Here is a 22810-nt window from a genome sequence, read left to right on the forward strand (position 1 = left end):
AAACTCTATGCCTGCAAAACTAATTAAAATATTTTTTAAAAATTCTATTTGAGTGTAGGGAAAATTTGATACATGGGTTTGAGATCTAGTAAGCTTCCCTCAGTTTTCTTGATTTAAATTAGAACAGACTAGATCCAGAAAAAGTATACTGAAACAAGTTCCAGGTTTGTTAAACCACTTTTCTACCCATCTGGGCAAGGCAAAAGACAGGCTGGACAGAAAAGATTTTAACTCCTTTCTCTGCTTTATTCCTGGTTTACTCACCAAACCTTATATTAAAGTCTTAGATTAAACATTACACCACTGAACACATTACATCCTTGCCCATGGATACCACTAGACACCAGATGAAGTGTTTGCTGGGACAGGACTTTTTACTTTTTTTTTTTTTTTTGCTCTTCTATTGTTTGAACTTTTATGAGTGTATTTTACAGATGAAAACACACACACAAACGAAGATCCTACTAATGATCAGTTCATAACCTGTCTTCATGCATGTTGATCCAACTCAAAATAATCTGGTTGGAAAGAAGGAATATCAACATACAAAACACAAAATAACCAGGAAAGCACATCCCTAATAAAATATTGCTCATCCCAGCAGGTAAATCTAGAAGACATAAATGACGCATACTAAGTACCTGGTGCTAAATATAATCCCCAGGTATCATAAGGTAGAAATCCGTTTTCATGTTCTCTATAGAGTATATACCATTAGGTAAGTTTCATTTTAAATAAATGAAAGTTTATTCTTTAGATCGATATAATTTGCTAACTTTCTTTACAAACAATAAAACTCAAGTTTATCTCCAAACCACCAAGATTCACACGTTTTTTGTGCTCCACAGTACTTAGAACAAAGCTAGGTACATGGGTTGGTACTAAGAGTTAGTGACTGATGGAAATTAATCTAATGAATTAAATCAGTGGGGGGAAAAAATCAATGTTGAATAGTAGGTGTAAATTTTAAATTTCTCTGCAATTCCTTAAACAATGTTTTACAAGATTTTACCTTAGTATTGATTATTCACAAATAGATTATTTTATCCTGTATTAGAGACTACTGTAAACAAACTGAATGAAAGGCTGGCTTTATTTTGCCCTCATTGATTTTCTTCTTTCTTGCTGCTAACCTAAAAGAAAATTGCCTTCTCCTTGATGAAAAAAACTCAATAAAGAATTCACCTTCACCAAACCCAGCTTTTGCTAAACTTATTTTATCACAAATACATTCCTTAACCCCACCTCATCACATCCAGAAAAACTTTATCTTTTAAAAATCTGTTCATGTATATTATACCACTTTTGATTCTCTGAACCCATCATATGAGGAAGGTAGACCAAGTACTATTAGCTCCAATTTACTTAAGAGAAATTGTTCACAGAGGTTGACTAACTCATTTAAGGTCCTATGGGCAGTTAGTGGCAAAGAAAACACTTCGAACCAAGTTTTCTGATTCCAAGCCCAGTGGCTCTTTCCACTGCACCACACTGACTCTTTGATAATAAAACAGATAATAAAACCCTGAAAACTAGAATCTTAGAGGACTACAATGTGGATACGAGTCTTTTTCTTAAGTTGTTATTTTATAATAAGCATATATTAAAAAGCAATTATTATCAGCTTAATAGCTATAACAACTTTACAAAATGTCATCAAATAGAAACCACATTTCATGTTTTTTTAATCATGTCAAACAACTGATATTAAACCAAGGACTTCAAATAGTCACAAGAATAAAAATGAAGAAATGATAAATCTCTTCTTAATCATCTTTGTGATACTGCCATATCTGGTAATATATTTCTTTAGCAGTCTGATTTTAAAACTTAGCTCAGAGCTATCCTTGACAAATTTTAAATGTAGAAAAAATAAGAAAGTTGATTAAAACTATATTTTTTTAAATATCATCTCCTCCTTAAAAATTAAAATACCAAGAAAAAAAAGTTCCATCTACTTACCTCAGTAATTGGCTGCCCCTGATGTGTCAAATCCAGTTCTTGAGGGCGTGCTACTTTATCGATATCCAAAGAGTCCATGCTGGAGGCTGCGGAAGTGATGCTGGAACGAGAGGAGTTACTAACAGAGTGTGCTTCAGCATCACTCACTGTGCCCGCGGAAGCCGTTCTTCTGTGCTGATTCATTACTAGGGGCTTAGTATCTTCTAGTACAGATTGCTGGGCAGCCTCATCCATGCTCAAGGAGGCCTGTTCTAACTGTGCAGTGATGTCATCCAGGGAATAGTTGGCATGTGACGGTTTAGTTATCCTATTAGACGAAGATGACAGTCCTTTCAAGGTGCCATGTTTTGATGTATGTCGGCTAGCAGGTAACTTCTGAGTGGCTTTTGTTTCTGTGATTTGACGTTTACTGTTTCCTGCACCGATACTGCTGAGCTCCTGCTCTATCGAGCAAAGATCAGCCATCAGGGCATCCAGATCCACAGTTTCTCCCTGATTCAGAGCTTCTGCAATGAACAACATACACGATGTTTCCAGGACACACTGAGTCAGAATTTATACATTCTACTGTAAGTCAGTTAATGAAGGCAGGGAAAGAAGCAAAAAAATTCATTGTATTGGGCCTAAAAGCCTATCAAATATAGTATTTAAAACAGTATCTTGTTTGTTTTAAATTCCAAGAGAAATTTTTAGAAGCAGATAGTCCATCTTTTAAGATTTGTAGTAATCAGAGGAGAATAAAATTATGAGTTAAAAAATAAAAATAATGGGGGCCGGCCCGGTGGCGCAAGCGGTTAAGTGCGCGCGCTCCGCTGCGGCGGCCCGGGGTTCGCTGGTTCGGATCCCGGCGCGCACCGACGCACCGCTTGGTAAGCCATGCTGTGGCGGCGTCCCATATAAAGTGGAAGAAGATAGGCACAGATGTTAGCCTAGGGCCGTCTTCCTCAGCAAAAAAAGAGGAGGATTGGCGGATGTTAGCTCAGGGCTGATCTCCTCACAAAAAAAAATAAAAATAAAAATAAAAATAAAAATAATGCAACAATTGTACACTGTGCCATGGTTTTACTCAGATCCCCCATGCAACTTTTTACCAGAGGCTCTAAGGTGTTAACATGATCAGTGCCCTGGTAGAGATGTTAATACCTAAAGAGCTGAGGGCATTAAAAAATTACAGATTAGAATGTCAATTCCAAATACTATAAAGGTGACCAGGTAGAGTACATTAAACAAAGGCCAGAGGGGCTGATTTTTGTGTGTGTGCGTGTGTGTGTGTGTGTGTGTGTGTGTGTGTGTGTGAGGAAGATCAGCCTTGAGCTAACATCCATGCCAATCCTCCTCTTTTTGCTGAGGAAGACTGGCCCTGAGCTAACACCTGTGCACATCTTCCTCCACTTTATGTGGGATGCTGCCACAGCATGGCCTGACAAGCAGTGCGTTGGTGTGTGCCCAGGATCCAAACCCGGGCCACCAGCAGCGGAGTGCGCGCACTTAACCACTATGCTGTGGAGCCAGCCCCCGAGAGGGGCTGATTTTAAAATTACTAACAAGTAATTTCACTGGACTTTATTCCAATCAAATACAACAACGCAATGAAGTTTGTTGTGGGGTTCCATCTGAGTACGTATTGTTAATTATTAACTCAACTAGAAAACTATTTTAGTTATGTTCCAGTTTGCTTTTTTCTATAATCATTTAAATTAGTAATAAAATGCACAAATCAATAAATATATGAACTCAGTCAAGTTATGCATACAGTTTTTATACTGAGTTGTTTGAAACTGTGGTGCACTGCTTCCACACTGTATAACTTCAGACACTATTTTACATTTTATTTCCAATTATATCTTACCATTCAAGTTGTATATGGAGAAGCGATAAGAAAAGTTGGCCATGTTTGTTTCCTGGCGCAGAGGAGATCTTTTTACTGGTTCCGTGGGCTTGTCAGAATCCAAACTCTTTAAAAAAGAAAGTTTAATAAGTCATATTAAATTTAGGCTTCAGTTATATAAAAAAGATGAATAAAGTTTGTTTTATGGTTAAGTGAATTACTGTCATATAATAGTTAATAAACCAAAGTTCTTCTAAGCAATAGCTTTAAGGAACAGTATAATTGGTTTTCATATGATTTTGTTTATAGCTTTTTCAATTTTTAGATATATGCTTACTTAAGGCACTTGAGACTGTCATAGTTTGGAGTTAATATCTTTCCAAATACATCAAGTATAGTGACTGAGCTCACTTTACATAAATTCACTATAAAATAAGCTAGGCATATGAATATGGGCATGGTAAGATAAGAAACAGAAAAGAACAATGCAGAGAATTCTGTTAGCTCTTTCCTCAAAAGGATTTGTTTTTGGTCCAGAATAGCCTCATTCTTGGCATGAAGTACCCTGAAGATAAGGCACAATTCTGGACTCAAAATTAGTGAGACCCAAGATCTTAACAGAGAATGGCTACAACTTCAAACAGTGATGGAATATCCTTGCTCTTTTCAAGTTCTAGCAACACGAGGGCAAACTGTAACCCAGCTCTACTGCCTGTGATGAGTCTAGAATTATACTGTAGTTCAGGGTGTGGTGTCCTGTCTTGTAAGTCATCTCACCACCTTTTTTTTTGTGAGGAAGATCAGCCCTGAGCTAACATCCATGCCAATCCTCCTCTTTTTGCTGAGGAAGACTGACCCTGGGCTAAGATCTGTGCCTATCTTCCTCCACTTTATCTGGGATGCCGCCACAGCATGGCCTGACAAGTGGTGCATCAGTGCGTGCCCGGGATCCGAACACGGGCCGCCAGCAGTGGAGCGCGTGCACTTAACTGCTATGCCACAGGGTCAGCCCCCTTACCACCTTTTTAAAATGACACTTTTCTCTCTCTAATCTTTCTACAATAAGGAAAATAAGATGTTCACAACAGAGAAATTCAGGAAAAGGGTCAATAGTTATTTAGTGTGTATTTAAATAAATTTGCAAATATTAAGATTAATCTTTTAAAACTTTAATTTCTATTTATAATTATCAAATAGATTTCAAATAAAAAAGAATGTTGGATAGTCTATTTGTAGAATCAAGGAATTAGAGTAGAATGCTATCTTCTTTATCTTCGTTTGTCTCAAGATAAAATGAATCCATTCAGATAGTGTCCATCCAGTTCCTAAAGCTATCATATGAAGGAGACCCACGACCATTCAGGGCCTTATTTCAAAGTTTCACAAAACAAAAATAATGAAATAAACAAGAGACTTGAAGTTTTAGCCAACTAACTTAGTAAGTAAAACATTTTTTGAAGATTTCTGAAGTGTTAAAAAGCAGCTTGTTAGCAGTGAGCCATGTTACACAACGGCTTTAATCTGCTTTCTCTCTGAAGACAGATTTATATAATAAAAAGAATAGTCACAGCATTAGTTTAGGAGCCGACGTTTTGGTGTGTGGCTCTTCACACTTATATGTCAGGGAATTTAAAATATAGAGAAGAATACAAGGTACCAAACTAGTAGAAACGGCACCAGCAGCGGAGTAGCACAGAGTTACTCCTCTACCTGGAGCAGCTGGACTGATACCTACCTGTCTTTTCTCTTTCTGGCCCCTTCCCAAGTATGGACAATAAAACTACAAAGTCCCGGAAACCCTCCTTGCCAGCTGGCCCTCACATACTTCCCTTCGTGTATTATCATTTCTATTTCCTCTACTTTGCTTCCTCTTTCCTTTTTGTCCTCAGCATAGAACTGCATAGCCTCGGCATCATCTCTATGCCAAAATCACCTTTTTAAAAAATTTAAGAATTAAACCGAAATGGTCTGGCATTGGCAACTAGAGATATAAGAAAAGACCTTTCTCACAACAAATAATGTTGTTTCTCCTTTTTGGAGATGAAGGGAATGATTATTAACAAAATTCTAGTAGGATTGAAAGCATTTTCCTCAAAATTCAGCATTAATAGAGTATAGTTACAAACATGTCTACATTTCAAAAGGATCTAGCAAGAATTACACGAAGAGTTTATCATGTCAATTCCAGACTGCTATAGAAAGAGAGACAGGAACAAACTAGTACTTGAAGTTCCCCCCTCACATCGTTACTTTCCACTAGTTAAGGAATTTCATACTTAAGCAATTTTACACAAAAGTTCTTCTTAGAGATATTATTAAAGGATGAATGAAAATAAGTTTTGTTCTAATATTCTCATTGCCATAAAGTTAAAGTTGTTTTAATAAACATAACCATCTTCATATATTGAATATAATGTATTAACCTGGTAGTAATAGTGTACCCTTTTATTCTAAGAAGTGTTCTGGTTTAGAGGATAAGGGCATTCTTTTTTTTTTTCCCACCCAAGATCCAATAAAACAAAATGAAAAAGCTGTGCTATTGTTTTAAAATGCAGCAGGGAATGAAATTTTGTCAGTATTCTGGAATCTGGTAATAGAAAATATCTGCATGTGAGGATATTATCTATGTTATAAAGTGTATTCATATTTACTAAGTTATGGAATAGGATTTGCTAAAATTTAGACTTTTAAATTTTAGGCTTCAAAATTTTTTAGTCAGCAATCTCAACTTTTGAAACAGATTTTAAGTAATCCCTCTAGATGAACTGAAACTCTATAACAAGGTTTTTTTAAAAACTCCTTAAAATAATTACAGAAGATAATGTCTTGTGTTCTAGAGTTACTATTCATTTACCTGTTAATGTTTTGGACATTTTTCCTTTCTAGCAGTATTTTAAAATGTAACCTATATCCATATCCTTACATCTCACACAGGAAACTTTCAGCACACAGCGATGACTTCAAATCCTCAAGCAGCTTTTCAAGCACTAATTCTAACCTGAGTGAGTTTGTCCAGCTCCCCCAGCCAGGCTCCAAACATTTTGTCCAGGTCCTGATCTTCCTTGTCACTGTCTTCTTCAGCACCATGGTCAATTTCTTCATCTGACAGTTGCTCCATCTGAAATACAGACATTTGTATAGAATGGTTAGAGGTTGAACTTGAAAAATTATGAGTGTATGTTCTGATGTATACTGCAACTCTCCAGAGTCAAACTTTCAAAACTAGAGACTATACTATAAAAGGAAATTAGAAATCATTCATGGAGACAAGACTGACAAATGAATAGAAACTAGCAATTAAGTATCAAATTTTTAGTAAATTGTGAAAGAAGAACACCGTATCAGATTATGACTAGAAAGTAACAATAATTTTAAAATTGCAGAGCACTCCTGTTAATCAGAGGATATTACAGTAGTATACTCCACTTCTCTCCACTAATAGATCCTATAACATCCCAAACACCACAGAGAAACAATTTCAGAAGACTCTGATGGAGCAAGTTGTTATATTTATTCTGTAAAAACCTGTTTAGACACAAATAAGTATTTATCTTGCAAAACCTTAGTCCAACAAGCATTTCAGAGAAAAGACAAAATTTTTCATCTAGGTTAGTCTGTTAAATTAGTTTCTCCTTCTATACTACTCTCACTTTCTACCCCATTTGTCTTTTATCTTACTTCCCCATCAGTTCCTACAAAATCCAAGGAACTAGAACTAAAATTGAAAACTTTAAATTCCTATACAAAATTTCCTGTATGTGGTGACTTTTCAAGTTTAAGTCCCTTGAAGACAAGATATTTTCCTTCTTCCCAATTAATAAAATAATGTGATATCTGACACAGAACTTGCATATTATTTTGTGAAAGGAGGAAAAGATTATACAAAACAAAGACAAATGACTGACCAGATACTTAAAGTTCTTAAAGTAAGATTAATCTCATTAATATAAAATATTTCAATATTAAAGGCTCTGAGGAATCTTCAGTAAAACTTAGATTTTATTAAACCAACATATTCCAAAGTTATTTGACCACAAATCCTTTTCCTTCAACTTGGAGTAATACCTAACTTTCCCAAGACACAATGAATATCATCATTGTACATTCCACACTCTTTTTTTTTAAATTTTTTTTTTTGTGTGGTTGAGGAAGATCAGCCCTGGGCTAACATCCGATGCCAATCCTCCTCTTTTTTCTGAGGAAGATTGGCCCTGAACTAACATCTGTGCCCATCTTCCTCTACTTTATACGGGATGCTGCCACAGCACGGCTCGACAAGCAGTGCGTCGGTGCGCGCCCAGGATCCGAACCAACGAACCCCGGGCCACTGCAGCAGAGCACGAGCACTTAACCGCTTGTGCCATCGGGCCGGCCCCTGTACATTTCATACTCTTGACTTCCATTTCTGAAATACAAATTTTGTTCCAGTGGATCTAGGCAATATTTGGAATACAACCTGTTAGTTGGTTTAAACAATTCCTCAGATTAAAGATATCTTTAATCTCGAATAAGAATTTGTACACATCTTACACCTCTAAAGCAGCAATCAACAAAATTACCTCTATGATCTTTAAATGTGTTTATGAGATATGTAAAGAATCTACTTATCTGATGAAGTGTCATGAAGCTAAATTTTAAACCTTATTTTACTATATAAAATTTTGCAGAAAGGGTCAAATAATGTTGCAAAATCAAACTGAACTCAGTTTTAATGATGCTGAAGATCAGATCATATCCCATTTAATCACTTAAGGGAAATAATTTTCTTAAGCTTAATACTACAAAAGATCACAGATTATCAAATATCTCTAACAGAAACTGATAATTCCCATTTCTTAATTTCACTACTTTAAGCATGCATAAATCAGGGCATTCTACCTTGACAAATAGAAAATGGATCAACTAATTCTCCAATTCATAAATCTGACTCTTAAAAAGATGTGGTTTTTATAATTCACTTGTGTTAATACTATTTCTAAGATTTTTATTCATTATTGAATTATTTACAGATCAACCTCAATAGAAACCTAATATCATACATACTTCATTGAGTTATCTACCCATGAAAAACATAAAATGTTAGTGCTAAGAGAAACTTCACCTGACCAGGTGACTTAATCACTCAAATAATTGTTGGAAGTTGGAGAACCTCTAGAAGTAGTAACACCCAGTCTTCATAACGAAAGTCAACAAGCAAAAGAACCAGGAACATAAGAGTCAACCTCCTCTTACTCCCTAATCTTCAAAATTAAACACATTGGAATAACCCAGAAGCTGACATATTCTAGGAGGAACTTTGCTTTGAGATAATGATACTTATATCTACATGTCCCTTCTGAGCACACACTGTAAGGGCCCATAAGGAAAAGGCTATACTGGAAAAATGAAACAATAGGAATATAATTTTACAGAGCAAACACAAAATAGTTCAAAATGAATATGAGTATTTTACATTATCACAGAGCCAACCAGAACTATAGACTTTACATCAACGTCTAATGTGTTTTGTGAGTTTTCTCCTATTATTCAAACTCAATAATTATTTGGATTTTAAAAATCTCTTTAAATATCTTCATTAATAGTTTTGTTTTTATCTGGATTACTGAAGACTCAAGTAGAGGAAAATATGGCTAGGGAACAATGACAGAGAGTCATAAAATAAATGGAAATTTTGAAGCAACTATTTGACAATGACCATTTATGTAACTTTTGCCAATTTTGTCCTTTCTCGAATTTCTGTCACCACATGGCTTATTTTATAAAAATTAACTTAAGACGCTTGTGAGATTCTTCCAATAAAAATTTTAGGTCCTACAACATTTCCTAAAGGATCTACACTCTAAAACAGCACTCTCCATTCCCAAGAAGCTGATGTCGATCCTTATTCTCCTACCCCCAATATGGCGTCACTTGTTTACTTGAGACACCAAATGAGGAGCCCCCAGGAAATTTCCTTATAGACTCTGCACTGTCTCAAGTCAGCAAATCTAGTAAGGAAATTCATTCTTTGTTATATATCAATGCCCCTACTGGAAATGATGACAGCAGAAAGTGCAAATAAAATAATCCAATAGTCACTCAACTGACTCTCCAATCAAAGGGGAGTAAAATTAAGGAAAAGAATATAGAACTTACAAGTCTTATTTTTAAAATAATTTGGATTTAAATGGAAAGCTTCTAATGTGACACTTTTCCTTAATGATGTGGAAATAGGCCTGAGGAAACCATAATACATACTAAAACAAATAATGTGAAATTATTCTATGACTATGAGATTACTCATATTCTTATAGAGTACTTTGGGGGGAATACATTTAAGTTTCACTTAAATTCCTGCTCCACTACCTCTGAGGGACACTATGTCCTAAAAGAAGAAATGTACCCTACCACAAATGAAAAGGTTACTCCCCAAAGTGCAGACTTATTGAACACAGAATAAAATCCAAAGTTGGTGGCAAGTGGAGAAGGCCCTGAGTGCTCCTGGCCTTCAGGTACCTCTCTGACCTCTCTTCCCACTCTCCCCTCCAGCCACAATGCCCTGCCCGCTGTTCCTTGGAGCAGTTGCAGGGCGGGAGGGTGTGGAGTCCGTTTTGAAGATAGATTGAGAAATGCCTAGCAAACATCCAACTGGAAAATAATGAGGAAAAGTTGACTCAGCTAATGAGAAGATTTGATTAGCCTGAATATTATTTCAAAATTATACACTTATTACAGAAAAATCAGAGATTACAGCTAATAATGACAACTAATATTTTAAACTAATTTATTTTATTAATGAAGTAAAAATAGAAATAAGGAGGAAACGATCTACCACAGCTTATACGCTGGTTGGTTTCGTTTTACAGATAACAGTGAATAACTGTGCTTCAATTATTACAGGTTAAAACTTGTAATATTTATAAGTAAGCTCCACTACATATAACGAAACTACCCATTTAGTATGAAATAATATTATTCCCAATAAATTTTCCAGGAAGTTAATTATTCAAGCATATTTTCCCTATTAACCTTCCTCTTGGGAGATATTTTGGTTTACTATTCACCTTCCTCATTGTGAGATGAAATAGCGATCTTTATCAAGAAGGTTGGGCTTAGATGAAGGCTTAAGATTTTGAATAAATATATTCCAGGTAGGCCAAATTACAAAGAGCAAAGGAGAAAGTCTGTGTTTGTGAGAATATCATGAGACTGACTCAAATAAAGCAAGAGGGAAGAGTGAGATTTAAAAGCCAAGGACTAAGGCGAGACCCGGTCATATAGGACCTTGAAAGCCAAGCCTGTTTTTTTTTCCAGGAGGCAACTGGATTCTTAGACACAGATGTGAACGGGGAAGGGAAAGAAATAGTATTTATGCAGAGGACTTGGTGACTGTATAAGAGTTATTAGAGAAGGGAAAGACCATTGGAAGGCTACTATAGATATCAGGTAGAGATAATTATAGATATGGAAACTGAAGTCCTGAGAGGATATACAATTTACACAAGTCACATACTTAGAGAGTGGCAAGAAAAATACAAGGTATACAGCCAGGGTGCCTAATTTATTACTGAACTCTTTTTGTCCCTTTAATAACTTAAAAATAATTGCTTTTCTGTACAAATGAGTACTCTATACTTAAAACCACATGAAAACTCTCAGAAGGCAGAGCTGCCACTACAGCATTTCTCTAGGTCTAGCACACTCACTGTTCCAAAGAGGCAAGAGAAGCTAGGATTTTATTTAATATTTACTGAACATCTACTATGTGCCAGACATGGAGGAGCAGAGATGAACACGACAGCCTCTGTCCTTAAGGAAAGTATGATGTAGGAGGGGAGAGACAAGAAAAACAACGATGAAACCCTGTGTTCAGTGCTAGAATAGAGGTATATGATGTGAGTGCAGTTTTAACTCGATTTGAGAAAGAGAGAGGAAAGGGTGATGCTTCAGTCAAGACCTGAAGAACGAATCTGCAAGGTAGAGAAGAGGAAGGGTGTTTTAGGCAGAAGGATCAGCATGTGCAAGGGTCTAAAGGTGTGAGCAAGTAAGACATGTTGAGAACTCTAAGTGGCTTAACATTTCTGAAGCATAACATGTGTGGTGTAGACCCAGGAAAACGGGGCTGGAGAGGGGATACAGGCAAAATTATAAGCCACACCAAAGAGTTTGGACTTGATGCTACATGGTAATATTTTTCCAATGGTCAGCTGATGACCTGCCCAAGATCTACTGAATACCAATTTCCAGGGAGTGAGCCATCTTTAATAAGTCCCCCCAGGTATTGTTTATGCCCACTAAAGTCTGACAACCCGTGTAGTGTGTTGTGTTATAATTACTGGGAGGACTTGCAAGACAAAAGTAATGCAGTTTTGCACAAGCACAGTTTGGTTAAAGGCAGAACAATCTAGAATGAGTACTCCTGAAGACCATAAAGAAATTAGGCAGCATCAAGACCCTTTAATTAACACATCCCCATTACTCCTCCTCCATTACCATAGTCCCACACTTCTTAGAGTTATTCATTTAGAAATAAATTTTAGTTCTGCACGTCCAGTTATGTTTCAGTAGCTCTCATAAAAATGGTTTTTGAAACACCTCATATGCTGCTGTAATCTGACAAATAATTCTAAAGAAAAACAGGCACTGGAGAAGGGGGGCTATGAAGAGGTCTAGGTTCAAGGAGTGCCCCCAATTGTGTGAGATACAACTCTTGCAAAATAAAAGCAAGAGGAAGGAAACCTAAATCAGACAAAAGACACAATAAGAAAAAAATCTGTTAAATTTAGTAAGGCACAAAAAGAGGAAGAAGACCCATCAAAAGGAGGAGGGAGGAAGTCAGAGCAGAGAAGGAAAAGGAGAGAAATAGGACACAACGTAATGTAAAATGAAGTTAGAATTGTGGGGGATGGAGGGCCATTAACCACTTCTCTGAATAGGACCCTGAGAGGTATGTTTCTCTCTTGATGTACAACTAACACAGGATCTTTAGTTCTGCTGTGAACTAAACGGTATCGTTTGTAAACTGCCCGAATGGAAACTGGAATTTAATAAACTCACTGAATTTACATGAGTTCTTTACAGAATTAAGATATTAACCAGGTTGTGTGTAGAGCAACATTTTCCTTAGGTTTTATCTTTTAATTTTGTTGGATGTATTTTTTTTTTTTGTGAGGAAGATCGGCCCTGAGCTAACATCTGCCAATTCTACTCTTTTTTGCTGAGGAAGACTGGCCCTGGGCTAACATTCACGTCCATCTTCCTCTACTTTATATGGGGCACTGCCACAGCATGGCTTGACAAGCGGTGCGTCAGTGCACATCCGGGATCCGAACCAGAGAACTCCGGGCCGCTGCAACGGTGCGCGCGCACTTAACCGCTTGCGCCACCGGGCAGGCCCCTGGATGGTCTTTTTTTTTTAAGACACTGTTAAACATTTTTTTTAAGTTATCAAACATAAATTATTTTCCCAGTAACTTCCTGCACCATGTTGTTCAGTAAATTCTTCTCCACCCAAAAATCAGATAAAAGTTTATGTATATTTTAAATTTTATTTTATTATTCATTCTTTTATGTAGTCATTACATTTTACACAGGTAACTTAGTTTGGCACATAATATGACAGTGAGAACCTACACTGATTTTTCCCAAAATTTAAAATTTTCCATCCTTGATATGTTTCTTGTATTTATATATTTATGTTCTACACATATAACAGGTTCTTTTTCTGAGGATCCTTTTCCACTGTGTCCCTGTTCTTAAATAAACATCATTCTAAAGCTTCTGTTATTAATTTATAAAGCAGATGAGTTAAAAAAAAAAAAAAAGAACTCAAAAGTTGCTTTTTGTATATCCGTTACTGAAGTGTTCTCCATAGGTTAGTGGCCCTCAACAGAAAAGGCCCAAGTTCTGCTTAGGGTCCAACACTTCAAAATACTTTGCCTACAAACAGCATTGTGCTAAGTGTACTAAGCAGGATACAAAGAAAGCAAAAAATACACTCCATGACTTCAAAAAACATTAATCCTAACCTTGGAAGAGATGGTAAACATAGAGGTATCTTGATTAACAAATTCTCTATGAACAAAGTTCCTTTTGTAGGTCTGGTATGAAGCAAATCTAAAGGAAGCTATGGTCTCCTAAGTGCAGAAAGGGACTGAGAAAGAAGCAATGCACTAGTTATTCAAAGATTTCGCAGGAGGAAGCCGAGTAAACTGGCCATCAGGACACTTGCATGACCTGGTCCTCTGGGAGTGAGCTGATACTCGGACTAAATTTTGTAGTTTCCACATGGAACTGAACGTCCCTTAGTAAATAAGAGAAGTGTACTTCTCTTGGACTAGCCATGGTGAAACCCTCCTTATCCAAAGGAAAGAGAAATACTAGGGAGGTGATTCACACCCTTGTGCCTTCTCTTTTATTTATTGTCTCTGTTTTTGACAACCCAGGATGTAACTAACACATCCTCTTCATTATCATGTACATTAACTGTGAAGTAACTAAAGATCATATAAGGAAGCATAAAAACAAATAAGAACTATTTTAATAGTTGATAGAGGTTATAATGCCTAAGAGCTATAGATCAAATCAAAGGCAATTTTGTTAATTTAATGCTTTATTTATCAAGGACTTAAATGCACCTAGTAAAGGAAATGCAGGAACTAGTAAAGGAATTCCTTTTACAGAATGATGAACCATATTCATTTCTTTATTGATGCTGGACTTTCATAATATTGGATACTTAATCTACTAAACCCCACACAGGAACTCCTTATCTAAAGTGAAAAAACCAATCTTAGTTCAATGCTGTAGAAACTCCTAAAATTCCTATCAACAAGAAGCTCTAATGATCAATCTTATACTTACTGCACAGTACACCATAAACCATAATCTGAAATCACAGAGCAACTAAAAAACAAACGCTAAAACAAATGAACAAAATCCCAAGAATAATAAGTGTAATATTCTTTTGTTTATATTCCAGCTTTGTAAGTTTATTTCAAGAACTGTGAGAGAATTTCTGTTGTTTTAAGCCACCCAGTTTGTGGTGATTTGTTATAGCAGCCTAAGGAACTAATACAGCCACTATACATATATCTGCAGAAATGGGGCTTCCATGACTACTTCCAGAGATGTTCATCTTAGTCACTCTGCTCCACACTTGGGACCTTTTCTGCTATACCACACAGGTATGTATGGAGTCATCTTTGGAGACAGCTGATGCTGTACATGCACTCTACAGCTTCCACTGGAAGTAGAGGCTAGGACTTGACTCTTGGGTAGGAGAAATTGTCTTGAAATTCTTGAAAGCCTCATTAGGGAGGCAGGTGACTACTGTTTTTCTCCACTTTTGCCCTATGCCACTACCAGACAGCCAAATGCATGGCAGGAAATCCAGCCCCTCAGGGCAGCATACGCTTTTTGGGGAAAGGGAGAGTTCCAGATGCTGCAGCCTGTAGCGCAGAGCCACTGGGATTGGATTTTGAGTCATCAGTATGAACTCAAGGTTTCAGAGACAAAAGTAAAGGGAAGCATAGAAATAAAGATGGATATATCTGTACATGTGTTCATAGGTATGCCCACTAAAAGGGCCTAGTAGTAATGACACCCCAGTAGCAATTAGCATACATACTGCCCAGTTTTTGGTTTCTAAATATATATTCTACCTAAAAAGTAACCAGAGATCCTTGGAGTAATGAGTCTAGGGCTGGGGCAGGGAAAGAAATAAGATGAGTCCCTAGAACATCTTCTTGTGCCAGAAAGTGCTCAATAAACATGGGGACACGTCATCAGGACACAGAAGCCAGCCTGAAGGGAGTTCCAGGGGCCTAATCTGGGATAATTTAAGCATCAAAATAAATGATGACAGAACTATAACTCATTGAATAAAATAAGAATCCATGAATCCACACTGACATAAATAAATACATGAGGAAGAAATCTCTTCCTTATAGTAGAATGCAGACTAATTAATGTAGATGAAATGACAGAAGAGCACCATTTTGCCAACCACTGTAGTAACGTTTGATTTAGGCAAGAATCATCAATACATGCTAAAACTAGTGGGAGAAAATTTGTTGAGACTATTTACATAGTCTCAAAGTATCTTCCCACAGATTACTGGGGGACGGGGGGGAGGACACTGCCTTAACCAAGTAATCAAAGTTAACGTCACCAATATTGGGGCAAACCAACCCAATATGCTTCCTGTAATGATGCACTGAGAAGACACATCATCATTTTGTGGTATTCCTGATAAAAATGCATTACCTAAATCAAATTTTAAGAGATATTTTACAAAATAATTGGTCTATAGTTTCCAAAAATGTGCAGCTTAAGGGCACAAAGAAAGGCTGAGGATATGTTTCAGATTAAAGGAAATCTAAAGAGACGTGACAACTAAATGTAATGCTTGATCCTAGACTGGATTCTGGACCCAGAGAAAACATATAAGTATATAAACATAGCTATAAAGGACAATAATGAGATAACTGACAAAATTTGACTATGGCTTGTGGATTAGATCACAGTATTGTATCAATGTTACATTTTCTGATTTTGGTAAGACTGCAGTTATGTAAGAGAATATCTTTGATCTTAGGAAATAAAGAATTTAGTTATAAAGGAACACAATGTCTACAGCTTATTCTCAAATGGCTCAGAAAAAAATGTGTTTGTATGTATGTGAGTGTGTGTGTATAAATATGTATATAGGGAAGGAAGAATGATAATTAGGCAAAATGTAAACAATAGGTGAATCTGTGTATGTTACATGCCATCAACTCCTGGCGACCCTGTGAATGAGTGATGTGCACAGTATCCTGTCCTCAGCAGCCCTTCTCAGCTCCTATTATAGACTCATGCCTATGGCTTCCCTTATGGAGTCAATCCATCTCATATTTGGTCTTTCTCTTTTCCTGTTTCTACTTTTCCCAGCATTATTGTCTTATCCAAAGAATCCTACCTTCTCATGTTGTGCCCAAAGTAGGGCAGCCTGTTTTATCATTTTTGCCTCCAGCAATAGTTCAGGCTTAATTTCCTCTAGGACCCACTTGTTCGTCTTTCTGGCAGTCTAGGGCATCCGTAGAGCTCTCCTCCAACACCATATATCAAATGAGTCAGTTTTTTTTCCTGTCAGCCTTCTGCACTGTCCAGCTCTCACACCTGTACATAGTAGTTGGGAGTAAGAGGATGTGGATAATCTTGGCCTTGGTCTCTAATGACACTTCCATACACTTGATGATCTTTCCTAATTCTTTCATTGCTGACCATCTAAGTCTCAGTCGTCTCTTGATTTCCTGGCTGCAGTCTTCACTTAAACTGATGACTGAACCAAGGTAAACAAAACCTTCTAACAATTTCAGTGTCTTCATTGTCTATGTTAAAGTTGTGTGGTTCTTCTGCAGTCACGATTTTTGTCTTCTGGATGTTCAAATGCAGTTCTGCTTCAGCACTTCCTTCTTTCACTTTCATCAGAAGTCACTTCCCGTCACTGCTGCTTTCTGCCAGTGAGATGGTGTCACCTGCATATCTGAGATTGTTGATATTTCTTCCACCAATTTTCACTCCTCCTTCATCTGAGTCTAGCCCAGTTTTTCGGTATGTTCTGTGTACAGAAAAAACCAGGAGATAAAATACACCGTTGTCTGACACCTTTGCCTACAGGAAACCATTCTGTCTCTCCAAATTCTGTCCTGACAGTGGCTTCTTGCCCACTGTACAGGTTACACATCAGGACAATCGAGGGCTGAGGCACATCCATTTCTTTTAGCGCAGCCCATATTGCTTTTCATGATCTACGTGGTCAAAGGCTTTACTGTAGTCTATAAAACAGACTAACATTCTGAAATTCTTTGGAGCACTCCAGTAGCCAACGAATGACTGCAATTAGATCTCGTATGCCTCTCGCTTTTCGAAATCTGGTTTGGACATCAGGCATTTCTTGCTCCACACGAGGTAAAAGCCTTTGCTGCAGCACCCTGAGCATCACTTTACTTGCATGGGAAATTAGAGCAATGATTCTATAGTTACTGCACTCCTTGGCATCTCCTTTCTTGGAGATTGGGATATATGTTGAGCATTTCCAGTCTGTAGGCCATAGTTTTGTTTTCCATATTTGTTGGCAAATTCTTGTTAGGATTTTGACAGATTCAGTCTCTGTGGCTTTAAATAATTCTATCGATATCCCATCTACCCCCAGTGACTTATTTCTTCCCAGTGCTTTCAGGGCTAGCTTTAACTTCACTTTCTAAAATTACAGGTTCCTCATGAGAATCTTCTTCAAAGTCATCTGTCATCCTTTTGTCTCTTTTTTTATTGAGATAACATCAGTTTATAATATTACAAAAAATTTCATGTGTACATCATTATATTTCGACTTCTGTATAGATTACATCATGTCTCTTCTGTGTAGATCTTCGGTATACTGTTTCCATCTTCCCTTTATTTTCTCCCCATCAGACGGTGTGCTTCTCTGTTGGTCGGTCAGCATTCCTAATCTAATTTAAATTTCCCTTTGATTTCCTGAATCTTCTGAAAAAGATCTCTTGTTCTTCCTTTTCTGTTGTTTTCTTCTATCTCTTTGCATTGGCCATTATAGTAGTTCTCTTTATAAGTGAACCCAGGTAAAGGGAATATGGAAATTATTTATGCTCTTCTTACAACTTTCCATAAATCTGAAATTTTATCAAAATAAATTAAGGGAGAAAGAGAGGAAGGGAGGGAGGGGAGATAAAGAAAGAAAAGAAAGAATAGTCTCTCCCCTTAGGAAGTTGTGATTTAGTTAGGAAAACAGTGTGTGTCAATTAATTGATCATTTAAAATTCAGAAATAAACTTAAGAAAAAGAAAAAACATATAGGCTGAAAAATATTTCTACCAAATAAAAACATGCAGTTTTATCCAAGGACATTGAAAAATAATTGCATATTTCTCCACACATGGTTTTTATTACACGTGCATATGTTACCTTTCCTAAACTGCATTTGCCTGGCTTAGTTAACTTTTTTAGCTTATGCTGGTCATCATAAAATTAGCTTTACTTAATGCAAATAAAAGCTTAACATCTTAGAAAAATAAATACTCATCACATAATTCTATCACAGAGGCAAAAGACAATCATTTCTAACCTTTGGAAGAAAAAAAATCAAGTAACTAAAAAAAAAACGTTGGTTAACATCACAAGTAGGGGGTCAGGAAGATCAGAATTCAATTCTAAATCAAAGATTAGTATTTAGTCAAATAAAGTTTAAGCTAAATAGACTTCAAGATTTTGTTTTTAAAGATGCTTTTTAAAAATTTTGTTACTAAATATGGGAACAAAGGGAATTAAACAGTAAAACACTTGTACTCTGCATTATTCATTATTAACATATCCCTGACCTCTTGCCAACATCCAGAGAAAGGAAGTGCCAGAGTTGACCAAGTACCCCTTACCCAACAAAGCTGAGATGTCTGCTTTCTGTTTCATCTATCTCATAAATGTAAAAATCCTAGGAAAGATATTTACAACACATTACTGATAGAAGATACATTCAATACAGTCTCCCATACAATCAACCAATCCATCTAAATAAAAGTCACATCACTAAACTGTAATTACCACAGAGCAATTCATCAAGTGAGCGCCAGGAGGCTCAACTATTTTTCTGACTCCTTGCCCTCCTTTGCATTTTGATGACCACCATCTTGGTTCAGATCCACACTGTATGGTCCTAAGATTATTCTAGCAACTTCCTAACTGAACTCTCTTCTTTAATCCATCACTGTCAGACTAGTCTTCTTAAAGACTCATTTCATGTCATGATTCTGCTCAAACACCCACAAGGGTTCCCCACGACTTTCTGAATTAAGTACCAACTCTTCATCAAATGCTTTCAGACTCTCTTAGACACGGCCTCAACCTCAATTTTCAACTTTATTTTCTACCCCTCAATCAATCTAAACTACTTAACATTCTCAAAAAACAAGTCATGCTTTCTTAACTTGGCCTTGGTTCATGTTTTCAACCTGACTGCAACATCTCGACCTGTCCAAAGAGTGACAGAATACATTTCTCTCCCTCTCTAAAATCCCAATGAAACGACAGTAAACAATTACAAAAGGGAATAAACTCATAAAGCCACTGAGAGCTGCAGATGGCAAAGGCACCAAAAGATCAGAGATTTTGGCAAATTTATGGAAGACAGAAACAGGTATAAAATCATACAGGCAGATGAACCAGAGCAGGCGTCACAGCTCAAACAAGCATTTTTCCTCAACATTTATTCAACAAATATGCAATTAAGCACATACTATGTGCCAAACACTACTCCAGAAGCTCAGGGTACAGCTATAAATGTGACAAGGGACCTGGTACCACTGAACTTACATTCTAGTGAAGGGAGAGAAATATTAAACAACAAAAACAAAAAAAATCTGACCCATGACAAGTGTAGTACTAATTAAATTAGGGTTGTGTGGAAAGTGACTGAGTAGCTGCTTTAGATTCAATGGACAGGGAAGGCCTCTCTGAGTAGTGATACTTAAACTGAGATATGAATGACAAGAAGGAATCAGACATGCAAAGATCAGAGAGAAGATTATTCCAGGTAGAGAGTATGAATGTGGTGTGTCATGGAACAGAAAGAAAGATTAATCTGATGGGAGGAGAGGGCAAGATCATGCAAGGATTTGTAAACCAAGAAAAGGAGTTTGGATTTTATTCTAAGGAAGCCCTCTCAAGTGAATAAGTCATCCCTCACAAAGGTTGCAAGAGAGGTGGGGATCATTCTTAAAGGAATCAGAGGATAGAGTGAGAAACGGGACAGAGGTAGGGAAAAGGATGCTTAGCAGGACAGCAGCTAATATTCCCCATACCAGCACCCCCAAGGTAATCTTGGCCCTTGCTTCCAAGGTTAAGGAAACTAGAAAAAACAACTCTCTGAAGCCTGGAAGCAACCGTGAATGCCTTCAGATGTCAGGTGGCCAATGTAAATACCAGCGGTAGCCAGATGTAAACCCAATAGGGAATAGTGGGGCCTGAGAACTAGAGGGCATACCTCAGCTAAAAACATTTGAGTTTTTTTTTAAATTTATTCTGGAATTAGCTGGTGGTAAAGTTGCACAACCTCGTGAATATAGTAAAACCCCCTGAATTTTACACTTTAAAAGACTGAATGTTATGTATATGTATTATATCTCAATTTAAAAAAAACTAAAAAAACCAAACAAACAAAAGAAGAGTTAGATAATACTTCCTGTAAGAGGCCCATGAACTCTGTACCTCTCTCGGCAGTTACAGCTAATCAGCTCTGTATTACATGGTGGTTGTTTGTGCACTTGCCTTATCACCCTCCACACCCGACTAGGTTGCAGGTTTCTGGAGAGAGACTGTATGATTCTCATTTTCCACCCCAGATCAACTACCAAAGAATCATATTATTTCTTCATCTTAATTTCAAGTTTTTTCTGCTAAATATTTCTAATTTAAGGTCACTCAAAATTTAAGATGACATCTAATTTAAGATGACTCAAAGCTAAAGGTGTATTTCTTAAACTAAAAAAAAAATTACGGCTAATTTATCCAGTTCTCAATAAATACTAATTTAAAGGAACCAACACATTTAAAATTATTTTCCCTATCAATTGAAGAATGGTTTAGAAAAATCAAACAAAATTCTACAATGCACTTTAGGTTCAGCAGAAAATTTTTATAATATTTCTATAAGTTTATCTGTTTTAGGGATATGATTTGATTCAATAGCTGAGTTATAACATGACTCTTTTGTAAAAATTAACAAATGAGTATTAGTAAGGGTTTCTGCACATGGCAGAAACGTAACTCGAACTAGTTTTAAGCAAAGAATCTATTCAAATATGGAAGTTTATCAATACGTTTATCACAATGTTATCTCTTCTCTTAACTTCCTTCATCTCCCTTTTTCTCCTTTCCAAGGTTTCATTCCAAAATTCTGTACCCTGTTCTGCAACCTGCTTTACCTCTCCATCTCTTTAGATTCTCTCTCCTCACTCTGTCCCACCAATTCTCTCTCTCAGTATCGCTCAAAGGAGCTACTCTCAATTCTTACATATGAAAATCCAAAATTCACACAGTTACTAAAAAAGATTTTTAGAATTAACCAGAATTCTGGATAGAAACTCAAGGTTGGGGAGAAATTACTTTACTAGTAAATCCCACAGATAGCAGTTCTTCCTCCATCTTTGCATGTCTTAGTATATTATTCTGGCAGGAATCAGAAAACCAACCAGAGATGGCTCATTATTCCTGATATTAAGCAGACACAAATGCAAATAGATAACATTGAATGGTCAAGAATTGCTCTGGGTGAAAAGGATAGGGTCTATAAAGTTACTGAAATTTTCAGAATGAGTTTGTTGGGTGTTTAAACAATAGATGCTAAACATCCTCTAACATTTTAACACACATTCTAGTTAATAAGAAAACTTAAGTAAGTAAATCTTTCATTTTTATGACCTAAGTTTGAATTAGTAAGAATAGAACTTTCATTATCTTATCGCACTGAAAGGGTTCATTTAAGGAAAGTCTGCAAGATCTTCCTAGCCTATGCCATGTAGGACTAAACAAGGAGTCAGGAGATTGGAAGTTTTTATTCTGCCACTAACTAGCTAGATCTTTGGGCTAAATCATTAAATCTTTAGGCCTCCTTTTCTTAATCTGCAAAAAAAAAGATGGACTAGTTGGATCCAAAGGTCTCTCTCCACTCTCCCCAACCCTTTCTTTTCTGAAGTGCTATTATTTAATTACTGACTTCTACTGACTCTAAATCCCTTCCAATTTATCCTTCTTCTCTCTCCAGTCTTAATTTCAGAGAAGTACCTCCCGCCAGGTACACTGCTTAAGGGGAGTGACAGGCTTAGGGAACTGGCTTTTCCACAGACACACCCTGGGGTATGGGCGGGTACATTGCTCTCATTTGAAAAAGCAGGAAAGTGGTGGTATCACCTCCAGCTTATTATAATGAGGAAATAAGTTCAAAGAGAGTCCCAGAAAGAGGAAAGATTAAAATATTTTATGGGCTACCTG

The 22810-nt window shown here is 36.7% G+C and overlaps 1 protein-coding gene across 5 annotated transcripts in view; it reads right to left on the minus strand.

The window, feature by feature from the left end:
- Positions 1-22810, minus strand: part of RAPH1 (Ras association (RalGDS/AF-6) and pleckstrin homology domains 1) — a 90126-nt gene that overhangs the window by 51384 nt on the left and 15932 nt on the right. For all 5 annotated transcript variants that reach the window (XM_058549659.1, XM_058549661.1, XM_058549662.1 and 2 more), the window contains 3 exons: positions 6789-6908; positions 3812-3917; positions 1963-2468 (listed from right to left, as the gene is read on the minus strand). In XM_058549659.1, the coding sequence (XP_058405642.1) occupies positions 1963-2468; positions 3812-3917; positions 6789-6908 (732 nt within the window). The remainder of the gene's footprint in view (positions 1-1962; positions 2469-3811; positions 3918-6788; positions 6909-22810) is intronic.

The sequence above is a fragment of the Diceros bicornis genome, chromosome 10 (assembly GCF_020826845.1).
Source record: "Diceros bicornis minor isolate mBicDic1 chromosome 10, mDicBic1.mat.cur, whole genome shotgun sequence".
Taxonomy (NCBI): Eukaryota; Metazoa; Chordata; class Mammalia; order Perissodactyla; family Rhinocerotidae; genus Diceros; species Diceros bicornis.